This window comes from Pleuronectes platessa, chromosome 2 (assembly GCF_947347685.1).
Source record: "Pleuronectes platessa chromosome 2, fPlePla1.1, whole genome shotgun sequence".
NCBI lineage: Eukaryota > Metazoa > Chordata > Actinopteri > Pleuronectiformes > Pleuronectidae > Pleuronectes > Pleuronectes platessa.
Genome location: NC_070627.1, coordinates 15,805,821 through 15,820,781, shown reverse-complemented (window position 1 = coordinate 15,820,781; position 14,961 = coordinate 15,805,821). Strand labels below are relative to the sequence as shown.

The 14,961-nt window shown below is 39.9% G+C and overlaps 2 protein-coding genes across 3 annotated transcripts; one reads left to right on the top strand and one right to left on the bottom strand.

Moving 5' to 3' along the window:
• The first annotated feature begins 267 nt into the window (after positions 1-267).
• gpr84 (G protein-coupled receptor 84) lies at positions 268-3,355 on the top strand. The gene is made up of 2 exons (XM_053429912.1): positions 268-384; positions 809-3,355. Exon 2 carries the CDS (start codon positions 817-819, stop codon positions 2,041-2,043), a length of 1,227 nt encoding a protein of 408 aa, XP_053285887.1. The 5' UTR covers positions 268-384; positions 809-816; the 3' UTR covers positions 2,044-3,355.
• stat2 (signal transducer and activator of transcription 2) lies at positions 2,967-13,928 on the bottom strand. 2 transcript variants are annotated; one of them, XM_053429837.1, is made up of 24 exons: positions 13,703-13,923; positions 13,213-13,344; positions 12,957-13,101; positions 12,041-12,136; positions 11,371-11,463; positions 11,192-11,270; positions 10,965-11,044; positions 10,721-10,872; positions 10,331-10,489; positions 10,158-10,247; positions 9,816-9,875; positions 9,687-9,707; positions 9,481-9,574; positions 8,295-8,342; positions 8,116-8,199; positions 7,906-8,004; positions 7,648-7,783; positions 6,837-6,889; positions 6,276-6,361; positions 6,033-6,169; positions 5,712-5,900; positions 5,451-5,505; positions 4,945-5,036; positions 2,967-3,687 (listed from the first exon to the last, which is right to left on the bottom strand). In XM_053429837.1, exons 2-24 carry the CDS (start codon positions 13,341-13,343, stop codon positions 3,488-3,490), a joined length of 2,379 nt encoding a protein of 792 aa, XP_053285812.1. In that variant the 5' UTR covers position 13,344; positions 13,703-13,923; the 3' UTR covers positions 2,967-3,487. The 2 variants fall into 2 exon arrangements, with proteins under 2 accessions (XP_053285812.1, XP_053285821.1); XM_053429846.1 differs by lacking the exon at positions 4,945-5,036 and having other exon boundaries at positions 3,518-3,687; positions 13,703-13,928.
• Positions 13,929-14,961: the final 1,033 nt, after the last annotated feature.

The following is a 14,961-nucleotide window of genomic DNA, read 5'->3' as shown; positions in this document are numbered from 1 at the left end:
AGCTTTAAGAGAAATCATATAAATTAAATGAGAAGGAGTGAATGCCCGTTTCCTGCAAGAAACTTGAATTCTGTTGAAAGTTCCAAGCCCAGTACAAAGTACATAATTAAAAAAACAAAACCTGTTTCTCAGAGAGAATACATTTTGCTCAGTTTGAAATATAAAATAAAAATACTTTTTGAAGAAAATTTGCAAGAGGTCTCTTCCTAAATTTAGACATGAAATGGAAAAACCCGTCTTCTTACCATCTGATTATGTAAAGGATATTTGAGCAACCCGGGGGATGCACAACAGATGTAACACCAGCAGGGAAGTGCGACATTCAGAGTTTGAGATCAGTGAAGAGAACAACCAATGCACATCGACGAATAGAAAGACAGGAAGGTGAGACATTAATGATAGGATTTATTTTATAACTTGGCTTTACATAGAATGAATAGAAAGATGCATTTAGTTTTTAAATCGTGATTTTCCTGCTTTTCTAACTTTGCTTTATGCAATATTTCACTAACTGAGAGTCTTAAACCATCAGCAGAATCCACCTTACAATTTATGACAAGACTTATTTTGATGAAAAAGTTGTAATTTCATTTCTTTCATTCATTTCTTAAGGTATGAAGCCTTACGTTTAGAAATGAGTTCTGGTTTGTGGACATTTGTAAGAGTTTGTACAAGAGGAAGTGGAAACCTCACCCTTCAGTAACTTCCTCGTCGGAGAGTGGGGACATGAAGGACAGGCTTTCTCTTTAAATTGAACTGTCCATGAGCACATTAAAGGGAAGTTAACCCATACTTTCATTCCTGTCAGTTGACAGAATGCTGATGAACCACACAAACCAAACGGAGGACGACCTCTTCTCCTGCTACAGTCCCTCCGTTGTGAGCTACCGGTACTTCGCTGTGCTGTGGGGATGTGCTGTGACCATCACTGGAACAGTCGGGAACCTGATGACCATTCTGGCCTTCGCCTTAGACCCACGTCTGAGGACTCGCTTCAATGTGCTGATCATCAACCTGGCCATAGCTGATCTCCTTTACTGCACCATACTGCAGCCTATCTCTGTCGACTCCTACCTACACCTCAGATGGCGCAGTGGAGAGCTCTGGTGCACCCTCTTCGGCCTGCTGCTCTTCCTCTCCAACGCTGTCTCCATCATCACCCTTTGCCTGGTGGCAGTGAGCAGATATCTCCTGGTTGCAAAGCGGACTGTGTTTGATCGTGTCTTCTCTGACCGAGGTCTGATGTTACTCCTGGCCTCGGCATGGGCGCTCGGCCTGGCCAGCTTCGGCCCGCTCTGGTCTGTCTACGTGTTCGTGCCACAGGTGTGCACATGCAGCTTCCATCGTACCAGGGGTCGCCCCTACACCACCATCCTGCTCTTTTTCTACTTTTTTGTTGGTCTGACCTGTGTCGGTGTATTCTACCTACTCATCTACAAACGTGTCCAGATTGCCTCGCAGGCCCTGCTTCGCTACAGGCCCAGCCGCAGGTCGTCCAGGAGGAAACCAGCTTCCTCAGTGCAAGGGACTGATGACAGTGGTGTAGAGAGTGGCATGGCCAACACATGTAGCTGTGAAATAAGCAGTCAGGCAGATCTGACACAAAGCAAAGATGTTATACCCTACAAAATGGTCAACCAATCTACCCAGAGCTCTGCCACATCCTCAAATCCATCAGCAGTCAACAGGCCTCCTGATCTCACCCCTGCACCCACCTCCTCCACAGCTGCAGCATTAACTTCCCCCTCAGCCACTTCAGGAGATGATGGCGAATTCAAGCGAGTGACCCGCATGTGCTTCATTGTTTTCCTGTGTTTCGTGTGCTGCTTCGTGCCCTTCATGCTGCTCAACATAGCCGACAAACACAACCGCGCCCCACAGGTACTGCACATGTTCTGTGCAAACCTCACGTGGCTCAACAGCTGCATCAACCCCGTGCTTTATGCCGTCATGAACCGACAGTTTCGCCAGGCCTACCATCTGCTGCTCACCAGGGCCGCTGTGCCCTTCACCAGCCTCTGGACCAGGATGATATCATTCTAGTGGAATACAAGGCTTTTACTCTGTTTGAAATGTAAGTTGTGTGAAGTTGTGAGACTTAGTTTGTAGAAAGAATGAATGAAAAGAGTAAGGCAGGGTCTTAGTTTTCATATAGTGAACAAAAGTTTGAATTTGTTGTCAAGTTGCAATGTTGCTGTCGAAATTTGGTCTAACGAGCCTGGACATGATTTAGTTTAGTGTCTGTTACATCACACACAAAAAAACACTGCTGTTACAAAATCAGCACTGGATATCCCCGTCTAACATAACATGCCTCATTTCAATAACACAGGAACCTATGACTCTTACCAGTGACTCATCTCCCAATGAGTGTTAACATGCTCCCAGTGTATGACTCATGGTGGCCAAGAGACCTCAACGCACGGCAGATTAAGGAAACACATGCAAACAGAAAAAAACAAGTGCAACTTTTGGCAGCGCATGGGTCAAAGTGATATTTTCTGAGTTCAGTATAGCACCTTAAGATTAGGTAAATTTGTGAATAGGAAGTTGGTAGACGAGTGCCTCCTACTTCATGTTGGTGATGTAGACCTGCTCCACCTCATCAGGCTGTATATTTATTCAAAAGTGTGAGGTCTGGCCTGAGGGGGGCAGCAGGGGAAGGGGTATGCTGTCCCCAGCATTATGGCCAATTTAAAACATCTCACACGGGAAGCAAATGGAGTTTGACGTACCTACCATGAACCAAATCAGTCTAATAATCAGTCTTGGGTTATGTAATATTAGTGATATACTGATAAAAAGTGAATGCGACTCTGATGTCGAGTTGCGAATTCGCAGAACAGAGCAACATTCGAAGTTGTGTTTCTGGTCACATGATGAAAAATAATCAGTGCATATTTTTTGCAACTTGGCACGTGTGTTCATAAAAAATATTCATTAATGATAGAATATACAAACATCCATTTATGTAGTATGGCCAGTAACCTTTATTTTGACTTAAATGAGCAGGTTGACATAAAAGCAATTTTATAACGATTCTGCAACATTAAAAAACACAGAAGGACTTTAAACAATTAAGGTTTCACTTTTCTAGCATTCTTCAGCTGTCTTAAAATAAAGAGGGACCCTGAATCCAACATTTTCCGTAGGTGGGAGGGTCTAGTGCAAGTGCCTGATAGACTAATGCAGTGAGTTAACTAAATGATATCCTCTGTGGCCTTACAATATCTTCCAACAACAATAAACATGATAAAATAAATTATAAATATTTGATTCTAAAAAAGCTACTCTAAACATTGACTGTCAGGATTATGAAAAGTTGTATTTCAAATAAAACTACTTGTTAACTGTGGATTTGCTATGTCGACTGCATTTCTGTGACATGGATTGTTGTGACGTAGGTAGTTGAGAGTAAATCAGACGATGAGTGATGGTTTGGTTAAATACAGATAACAGGTGCTTTTTGGAAAATGATACCACAGGATTATGGGGACAGACAATTCAATTCTTGAAGTGTGAAATCTGGCATCCCCGGCTCGTATTCAAAGATGCTCGATTCAGGGAAGAGGTTGGGGTTGTTGAGAAACTGCAGCAAATCCTCCTGTGGGACCAAGTCAGACAGCATGGGATCAGACTGTTGGGTTTCCATGGTCGAGTCAAGAGGATGAAGATTCCCGTCTTGTTCTGAGAGGAAACAACAGGAGACAAGAAGGGGACAAGAAGAAGAAGACACATTATTTCTGGTCATGTTTTCACTGAGAAAATGAGAGTGACAAAAATAAGTCGGGCTCAGCAGCTAAAAGTACAATGACTGTTTCTGTATGAGTTTACAAAACAGCGGGACTTGATTTTGAATTGCATGCAGTATTAGATTAAATGAAGGTCATTAATACATTCTTTTTTAATTTCAAGTGAAATACATGCAGGTTACTTTCACGGGTTGAGGTGAGACGTTAGTTTAGCATATCACAAACACTGTAAACATGCAGCCTGGCTCTGTTAAAAGGAAAATCTGCTGACCAATTCCTCTAAAACTCTTTAAACTCTGGTCGTGACCAGAAATAATACAGCAATCTTTATTTTTATATGTATTTAACAAAGTAATTTCACAAGTAATAATTAAAATAAAAAATTAAACTATTTCCCAATATTTGCTTCTCAAGCCATGAAAAAAAAGAGGTTGACATTTTATTACCACATAATTTGTCAATATTAGATCAAATTATCTTTGATTGAGCATTTTGATTGAGCATTAGTAGTGGTTTTGTTTACACAGTTGTATAGTGATATGCAGTGGATGCACCAAGCAACAGAGGGTAAAACAAAGTAGAAGAAGAAGAGTATTGCAAAACCCTATCACTTCCACACCCGTTAGATTTTCAGTTCAGGAGAACAGTCTACAGTACATGCATGCAGCAGAATCAGCCAACAAACCCAGAAGATGAGATTAAGATAATGCATTATTAGTCCCACAGTGGGTTCATTTGTTCAACAATTGCATAGCTGTCTGCTGACTTCTATGTTGACAGCATGTTTCCCACTGACCAAAAACCAATGACCGTATATTAAGATGGATGACGTGTTTCCACCTCCTCCCACTGAACTTCAGATGCAGCTGTTGTCTGACCAAACACAAGTCAAGCTCAGTCGCTCAGAACATTCCTGAAAACACTTCAACATGCGTCATATTAAATATTTTAACTGTACTGGGATTTTGACCCATGTCCCATCCACTAACATGGAGAGGGCACTGGTTATATATTCCAGCCAGCCAGCTGCTTGCTGGCAAACGAGATTCACTTCTACAAAACTGTTGCATCGTCCATTTTCATATACAGTCATTGGCTGAGACAGTAATAGTAACAAAGCTCTGTGGTGAAAGAGAGCTTTGTCTGTTTGACGTGGTTTTTAGCTGGGTGGGACAGCAGAGCCATGACTCACCAGCTGCCTCTCCAGACATGCCATTCATTGCCTCCAGGCCTTCACCCTGCGCCATGTCAGAGGACATAGGTGGCCTAGTCTCCAGTGTGTTCCTACATGACCAATCACAAACAGTCAATACAACCAGTGGCTGGGTATGCTGCATCTTGGATGAACTGAGTGCATCTGTTGTTTGTTGACACCTTGCAGGGTATAAATAAAAATAAAAAAATCTTCTGATGGAAAGGGAGGGGTTGACTAACTAACTTTATTTGTGAGTGTCAATTTAGCCGGGTCCCGAAACATGTATACAGCACACTGCTGGGTTCTCATGCTGACAGTCGAGCATGTGTGCAGACAGTGTCTGGTGCTGCATTGTTTATCTCTCATTACAAACTGACTCACAATAACCAACGCTCCACAACCACGTAACAACAACGATGGAAAATTGGAAGAAGAGGAAAAAAACACAAACAGAACAATTTAGTTTCAAACAAACAAGACACTTTAAATGAACCTATACTTACTCCTTTGACACAAACATCAGCTTGGTTTTGATGTACTTGATGTAAGGACTATCATCTGAAAGAGAATGAGTTTGCATGTGAATGTGTCATCTTCATCCCCAGCCCTGAATAAATACATTTAACCATTACTACTGCAAACAAACATGCCATTCAATGCAGATTAGCCACAAATTGTAAATTGTGCTTTTTGGGCAGTTTTATTTAATGAAATTATGCAAGTAGCTTGAAAAAAGAATCTCCAAACAAATGTGGTGCTCTTACCTCCACTCTTCTCAGAGTAGTATTTTCCAAAGGCCTTTTCTTTAGGGATGTTTGGATACAGATAGAGAAGAGGATTTTCTGGGATGTTATCTGCCTCTAAGATCTGAAAATTCCTGATGATCTCTTGGAAGGGGATCTGTTTGAGGTCATCTTTGGTGAAGGGTTGGACTGTCTTCACATAAGGCTCACCTAAAATAGACACAGGATCATACAAAGTAAAATAAAAAGTGGGTTTGACTTAGCAGAAAGCTGGGTTGTTTGTCTTTTTGTCTTACAAAACACATTTTGGGGAATAATTTGTAACAAAAAAAACGATCTCACCAGTTCCAGTGATTTCCACCCAGGAGAAAGTTATTCCTCCAATGACACTGTCACTAAAGCGCAACAAGAACGTGCCTCTCTGTTTCTTCTTCAGGAGCGAATTCTCTTTGCCTTTGCTCACAAAACCCATGATGAGTCTACAGCACATGTAAAAAAAATCTTGTTCAAACTACAAACTTCTCCCACTTCCACGGAATTATGTGCACGTGCTAAAAGGCAGTTATGATCCCAGAATTAACATACCCATCCCTCCACAGGTCCTCGAGGAATGTTTTCACCATCAACAAGATGCCATCAAACCATATCCAGAAAGTGTCTGGAGCATTCTCCTGTTACAAAGAGGGAAGAAAAGATTATTGATACACACCATGAACATTTGTTCATAAACAATAGACAGCAACTAAGAATCTAGAGCTCTTTTAGTGATGCTGAGAGGCTCTGGGTCTAATGGTCATTAAACAGAAAACCAAACTGTAGGATTGATGGTGGAATTCTCATCCTGTTCATTCATAGTGAAAAATGTTTGTGGCTGATGGAGGTGTCTCTCAGCTACCATGGTCACAATGTCCACATTAACATGCTGTTGTTTAGCAGGTATTGTTTGCCATATTTAAGTGGCTGAACATTAGTATGAAGGTCATATCATTAGATCTTTAATTTGGTTAGTGTGTTAGGCAAGGTAACAATTCAACTTGTCAGCTTCATGGTGAAGTTTAAGGGGGAAATTCAGGGGATGTTTTGAGTTCCGTGGTTAATCACTTGAGGCATACTTAAAAAATATTTTCAAAAGTTCAATATTCTTACCTTGCTAAATTTTGACCAACCAACTTTGCAGTTGTCATAAGTCAGCTGCTTTCCTGCATTGACAAAACAATTATTGTACATTTCAATTTTGGATCAAATCTACAATAAAATAAAAAGGATGCTGAATTACATCGTACAATCCAAATCCTAATCTGAATATAAATGTGATCTGGTAACACCTCATGCTCGGTGTCCTGCTGTTCTCTGGCAGAAGCTTCAGGTTCCTCATGTCAATGACAAACAGTCATACGAAAACTGAATGCTGCCAAACACTGACCCTATTCTGTGGTCACTTTGAAACAACACTGTATTTACACACAATTTTAAAACAGAAAAAGTTGTCCGACCAGTCTGTGGTGGAACTTCAGGACAAGGTCCCAGACTTTAATGGTTCTAAGGGAAGCCTTGCTTTTGTGGTCAGGCAAAAAATGGGGTAGAAAATGGTAAAAGAATATCAATTTACCACCTTCCCAAATAGTTAGGGCACAATTTCTATTCTCTATTCTTAAGGGTAATCAGTGACAGAATATATTCCTTTCAAGTATCAAAAGGTCCAAGATGCATGACAGAGCAAACATTTCTCACCATATTTGATATTGAAAGTGCTGCTTAGGCTGTTTGCTGAAGTCTTTTTTTTTATCTTAAAATTATAACGCAAATAAGTCTTAACAATCAAAATGCATTTTAACAACACATGACAAAAATCTAACCTCAAAGTTTCCTGATTTCATGTTTCACATACAAACGACTGAATTCAGCTCAACCACAAAAATAATCAAAATAATAAACCGAAGACAAAAACAGGATTTACCAAAGATTTTGTAAGCGATCATTTCCAGCTGAGTATCATTCAGACCAAGTTTAGTAGCAGAGAGAAACTGCCAGCTCAGCATCTCTCCAAACTGTGACCATGTGGCTGCAGGACAGTTGGCAAAGAACTTGATGTCCTGGATAAACAAGAGCACATTAAAAATATATACAGTACTTCTGATTGCCATCTTACAGTAATAAAGGAGAATTGGACTGTAAAATACTACTTGTGTGTGTGTTAATGTTGACAATCTCTCACCTTGGGGTCCTGACTGAGCATGTTGAACCAGAGGACAGAAGCCCAGGCACTCTGCTGCTGGCTGGAGTTGGAGATGATGACAACCGGGAGGGAGGAGGCCTACGTTGTGTATATAGATAAATGATCAGTGTTTCTACTGTAAACATGTCGGTTAACGATTTTCTTTTATGAAACAAGCCACATCACAAGAGAAGAAACAAGAAACTTCACCTGCAGAGGAACTGACAAGCCTTTCAGCTCGAAGACAGTGTCAAAGTAGATGACGTGCAGCTCTTCTGTGACAGAGAGAGGAATCTGCACCAAAATACACACACAAATTCATGAAGCTGTTCACATCTTCATGAATTATTAATTATAACAAAGACGGTATCATCAGGGAGTCCACTCACATCACTGACTCCTTTGCCGCTGCCTCCAGACTTCTGCTCTTTCAAAGTCTACAGACAAATGATAACAACACACAGAATTAGTCTAATATAACCATATTGCCCTGTGAGAGTAAAGAGTGACTATAGTACATTTTATAGTTTATATAAAGACCCCTGAGCCAGAGTAATACAATTTGGCTGCAAAGATCCATGAAGGATGCTGCTTATCACCAGCTCAATTTGCCAATTTTTATCGAGCCCTTTCCCTCGACCAGTCTGATCCACAAGAGAAATGTTGGTGAGAGCCTGGATCATTCAATGTTCCAGGCTTATCTGACTTATCTGAATTGGGAAATAGTTTGTGCAGTGTTACAACAAATTTTCTGATCCCTGGAGATACACAGTACTTTATCTGTGTAAGTTAACTCAACTGAGGTGAAGCAGAATTTGACAGATATTTAATTAAAAGCCTATTTGTTAGTTTGTTAGCTTGTAAAATGGCTATTACAAGAGACTGTGAAAGGGAAGAGCCACCAACATATGACTAATGACTGAGAATTAAAGAAGAAATCTAAATGGAAAAGTGACTCATATATTCAGACTACAAAGACCACAATTAGACAGAATGGGGGAAAATAATTAATTGGCAACGTCGAAGACAAAACAAGGCTGTATAAATGCTCTGAATGTTTCTTCCAAGCACTGCTTCCTACTATGTGTCTGACACTGTTTTGTGTTGTTATTTGTAATTATTAAAAGTGATATAGAATTTATTTAAATTCATACTTTGGCAATTTATCTCATGTGGTGCTGGAGGAAGATAAGTATCTGGTCGAAAATTTTACTCACAGCCGGATGAAGCATCACACGAAAGTGACTTGATACTGACGGAAAATATTTGTGGGGACATTTTTTGTGAAAGAAGATGAGTTTAACGGGAAATGGGAAAACGGTTTAGGGTCAGAGATCAAGACACACAAAAATAATATTAGATAAAGATCCTGATGAAGATGAGTTACACTACAAACAGTTACACAAAGTAAACAAGGCTTTATATTTTACAATTTCATACACCTGTATTAAAGCAATAAAGACAAAAGAAAAGAACTAAAAGCAAATGAAGTGGGGAAAAATTCTTACAGGATTTGTACTTGGTACAATTATTTCTCAGTTGTCCTTTAATTTGTGTTATCATATCATTACTCACCAGATGTCTGAAGTCAGCCACCATGCCTCCACTCTGGCTCTCTATCATGTTCAACGCCTTGGTTTTGGTCCCCAGGACATTGAAACGACGGTATCTATGACAATAGGTTTCATGAGAACTATTCACATCAAATGTGAAAGTTAATTACAGTTGAACTGTAAACACGGTTTGATCTTGTAGTTAAAGGTATATCTTGAAACACTCACCCTTTGATTTGGGGGGATTCCCTAAGAGGGAGAAAAAAAATCATTGAGCAAAGGAGAGCAACAAACCATCTCACTCCATTGATTAACATGCATTGTTTGTTTGAAGTGAAGGTAATAGAGGTATCTCACCTCTCCTTGGAAACATTTACTTTCATGGAGTGGTTCAGCTCAGGAAACTTAACCAGAAGTCTGAAAAGTCAAGTTTGAGGTTTTAGGACTTTTAAACTGGAAAACTGGAAGAAAAAAAAACTGGAAAACTTTCAAATTAAAAAATGAATATGTACAAAAAAAGGTTAGAGCTTGAACTAAAATTACTTTGAGAGATTAAAGTCACAATATGAAACTGTGGCAGGACAAATTTGAATTAATTCAAAGCACTGCAGTGACATGGCAACATCACCCTTATAGAGTGGGTTAATACTTATACTGTCCAAGATTAAACATACAGATTGACCAGAGCGGCACCCTGACCTGGTCTTGGCAGAGAACTGGACATTTGTGCGAAGAACCAGAGGTCCTTTACCCTGAGGCATGGATGGCTGCGTCTCAACCACAAAGGAACTATCAGAAACACAAAACTAAAATCAGCAAATGGTACAAGAAAACACTAAAGAACAAGAGAGAGTGACGAACTGAAGAGAGACCTTTTGAGTAAGTTGTTTAGGAGAGTATCTGCTCTCAACTGCAGTGCAGGTTTCTGGGCCTTCACAGGGTCATTTTCATAGGACACTTTGCCCACGAGCTCCTCCAGCTTACTAAGAAACTCCCGTACCTGGAACAAACACACTGCCACACAGGTGAACCTGCAAACCCAAGAGAGCAAACAAGACGATGTTCACACGCGTCATGGAACAAATTATTGTTGAAACAGCAACAAATGGAGAACATGGCGGTGAAACTTGAAGTCCTAAATGTGTCCTAATTTTGTTATTTAATCAACTTAATATTATGCAGGTTTGTCTCCATCCTAGCAATTTATTTACAGTAAACATCAACGATTAAAACTGATGTGGAGCAGGTTGAGGTGAACCTACCACTTCTCCAGCTGATCCAGGCAAACATCGTCTGGGGCACCAATGCAGGATTTCTGCTGCCTCCTCTGCCACTCCACCAGCTCCTTTTTCACCAGTATGTCGATCAGGTCTTCAGCTCTGTCCAGGATCTTATTTAGGTCGGACAGTGTGCTCTGATAAGGAAATTGCATGAGACAAAATGTTTTTAAAAAGTAGGAAAATAATTGGAGCAAAGAAATAAAAGTGGTACTTAAGAATTTGTTACCTTTCTACACTCGTTCAGTTTATTGACAAGCGACTGAAGATTTTTGATTTGAGCATTATTCACGGCTTCATTTGCAACAGCTGTTTAATAGTTTCCACAGGGGGGTTCAGAGTTTCCATATAAGAGCAACGAAAATAAAAGAGGATGTGAAACTGTGATTCAGGCCATTGTATTTCTTCACATCATGAGAGCACACAGATAGAATCTGAACTTTTGTATCCACTTACCTTCCATTTTGTGGGTTTGGAATTTAAAATCAAACTCATCTTGCTGCTCCTCCAGACACACTATTGTATGTTCCATGCACTATATCCCAAAAGAACAGAGAACGGAAAGAAAAAAAGATATTAACTTTAATAACTTTAATTAAAGGACCAGATAATAACATAAACAACATAATCTGGACCTGCAGTTCATTCCGTAGGCCTGCCATTTTACGTTCAAGGTCCTGTTGGCTGCTAATCTCCATGATTTCTGGCTCCACTTGCAAAAGCTGGACCTGAAACAGAGGAAATGACAAGGGTGTTAAAAATGTTACAGAGCAAAGAATGACTTTGAGTCAAAGTGGGAGTTAAAAGCAATGTCACTGCCTGGTGGAACATTTTCACTATTTAGCCCACACACTGATTCCTTTAGATTGTTTTTCACTGCATGTGGTCCTTTCTTAATAACTGAGAATCAGTGTTACATATGACCACAAACACCCACATACAACCCTGCACTTCTATCTTAGTGAGGACAATTATTGACATAATGCATTCCCTAGCCCTGTACCTCAGCGTTAACCATTAGATACATGCCCAACCCTTACACTGAACCTAACAACCCATTGAAAGTCGGTCAGAGACTGAGACGCAGCCAAAATGTCCTCTACCGGTAAGGTATCTAATCAAGATATCTGTTCACACACACACACACACATAGAGAACTGACCACTCATTATATGGAAACAATTTTCCTTCACCACTCCTGTACTTAATGGCCAGTTGATAAAATGTTTGCATGTTTGTCTGCTATTGCAATAATACATGTGTTATTGCTCATGTGTAGCAGGGTGTGTCTCATCTTTACGCTACCTGTTTGATCAGATCAGCACTCTGCAGGATTTCCTTCTCTTTTTGCAAAAACCACAGGATGGTGCTCGCCAAGTCACACGGGTCTTTGAGATACTTCTGTCAGGGAAGGGAGGTCATATAGATATCAAAGTTAAAATCTTTGATTTAGACACAGTTTAAATAATAAATAATTATTTTCACAAAACCAACTAAATGTAATACATGGTCTAGTTTTATTAATTGAACGAGCTAGCAGACAGAAACAAACACTGACATTATTTTATTTTTTAACTGTAATGGATATTTTAATTGTCCGCAATACTTGGTATGTAATGTTTTTCTACTGCATGAACTGTATTTAGCCTTTTGTGCATGAACCTCCCTTGACCTTGTAAGAAGAAAGATATCTGCCCCACCCAGTACTGGCGCTGATTCAGTGCTGATTGTGTAGTGTGGGAGCTGGCGGAGGGACCATGGATGATATGTGTATTTTCCTTTTTTTAAAGATAGTGGTATGACAAGAACATCATAAATATCCAAAGGAGTGAACTCCTCCTCGTCAGATTCCTGCATCACACTGTAATGTTAAGAGCTCTGTCCTATTCAGCTGAATATAGACTCTGATGTATTCTTATAGATTCTCGATTATGCTCTTTTGTTATTTTTTATTATATTCTCTGTTGTATTTCCTAGTTCAATAAATTCACAATTAAGTTGAATCAGATAATTCTTATTTCATTTCTCTCACCAAGAACATTTACCTTGAATCACAAAACATTTAAATAGTCATTAGACCAATGTAAAATATGACAAAAATTATTAAAAAGTCCTCATGTTCTACTGCTACATCGGATGTTCTCACATTTCAAAACAAAGATGTGACTTATTCAGGATTCTTGCATTGCAAACTGACCCAATATGTCTCATTCATACAAACCTGAAAGTTCTGTTTGTAGCGTCTGATGTTGTGCTGCTGTAGGAATGACTCCTCCTGGACAAAGCGGCTGTGTTGGATATCCAGATTATCCAGCAGAACCTGTAACAGCACCACAGCCAAGTTGTAGTCCGTGGCGGCTCGCTGCCTGTAGAAAAAATAACAACATGAATATTTTCCTTTCACGACTCTTGATTTGAAACCAAATGATGTGTGCAGGTCACATGAGCTGCAACATAAAGACACAGAGCTGCCTTACCACTCCTGATTCTCTATCCATGCAGCCAGGTAGTGCCGGACATCCATAGGTAAGGCCTCCTTGTCATAGAGCTCCAGTAGCTGCTGTTGGAGAGCAGCCGGCAGCTGTGTCAGTCTGTCCCACTGAGCCATCCTGAGGTCAATCAGGGACACAACACACAAATAACAACACTGCAACAACAAAGGCAAATCACACTGTGTGTTGTGCGAGTGTCATCTAAGAATATCACAACCAGTAGGTGTGCCTGTGATAAGTTCAACAACGTCTGTAATCAAGAGCTGAGGGAGCAAGGTACAGACTACTAGACAAGTTATGACCATACAGTCTATGATTATGACCACTGGCTGCTCACTGTTACTTACTGTATAATATGTAATGGCTGCATATGCTGCCGTTCTGTATGTAACACACTCCTGAAAGTTGAGGCCCAGTGTAAATGATGACTGTCATTTGCCAACATTTACTCATAGTAACACTTATATTTGCTCACCTTGCTTTATGATGTTGGTCCAGTCAGAAGTGCCTCAGCAGCTAACCGCTCATTTAAAACAGAAGCATGGCTACTTGAAGTTTCTGACCGTGTTCCTGTCTGTAGCTGCTGAAGAATGGAGCTGAAGCAAAACAACAAGCACCCGTGTGAATGTTATTTCCTCTGCTTTCTCTGTTTCATTGGTTATCTTCATATCCCGCCCCGGTCGCCTTTCAGAAGCGAACACATGAAGCCATTTTGGCTCTGATATGAAGAGGTACAGACGCTCAACGAGCCGTAATGGCCACTTCCGTGTATACAGTTTCTATACGCGCTCAGGGCCAATAGCTGATTGGTGGAACCGGACCCAGACTGACACGCGTTATTGCTTAGCCCCCACGTCAATCAACAGATAAGGGGCGTGGTGAGAGAATAGAAACTTACTGAAGAGTCGGTGTGAACATTTCCCAGAAATGACGTAGGGAAAGTGGTTAGGCTAGCCTGTGATGTGTTGTGTGGGTGTGTGTCTGTATGGTCACTGGAACACAACAATAAACCACAACGAAAGACAGACAGACAGACAGACAGACAGACAGACAGACAATGAAGAGTCTCTCTGACTGTTCTACAGTCTAATGGCTTGAATAGCTGTACTTCTGTTATCAATTTGATTCTATTGATTCTTTTGATTCTTTTGATTATTATGATTACGATTATTATTATTAATAATAATACTGTGATCATCATTCTCTCTTTCTCTTTTGATATGATAATTTATCTTTGTTCTTCAAAGAAACTCTCTCCTCTCCATGGTTGAACACATCAGAAGCTCTTGTCCGGCACTCAATCAAGAGGGCAATGAAAGATTTGTAGGAGAGGTGACTTTATGTTCCAAAGTTGGTTATTGTCATAGAAGTTTTATACATTTGTTATGTCTGTGGAAGCCAACTTCGTACCTACTTTGGATAAATGAAAAAAAATTGTATTTGGAACAACATTGAAAAGTTTGAATGCAAGTAAATATGAATATCTAGTATGAAATTTGAGCAAAAAAACAATTTTACATAAATATTACCATGCTGATAACAAACCTGTGATTTGTTAGCAGAAGTGATGCTTTGAATAAAGACTAAAGTGGAAAATCGTTTGAAGAAATTGCTGCTGAAGATATAGAAAGGTTGTTACAGTGGGCAGATATATTTTGCAAAGATCTATTATATAAATTACAGATTCTTAGTCCTTTGCTATAGACTATAGTACACAGAGCAAGAGGAAGAACC

What these genes read in the sequence shown, in the direction of transcription:
- stat2 (XM_053429837.1), bottom strand. Translation starts at nt 13,343, where the DNA reads ATGGCTCAGTGGGACAGACTGACACAGCTGCCGGCTGCTCTCCAACAG. An exon ending in GCGGCAAAGGAGTCAGTGAT is followed by an intron (nt 8,200 to 8,294) that starts GTGAGTGGACTC and finishes ATTTTGGTGCAG; the next exon opens with ATTCCTCTCTCTGTCACAGA. An exon ending in GCTTGTCAGTTCCTCTGCAG is followed by an intron (nt 8,005 to 8,115) that starts GTGAAGTTTCTT and finishes TACACAACGTAG; the next exon opens with GCCTCCTCCCTCCCGGTTGT.
- gpr84 (XM_053429912.1), top strand. Translation starts at nt 817, where the DNA reads ATGCTGATGAACCACACAAACCAAACGGAGGACGACCTCTTCTCCTGC.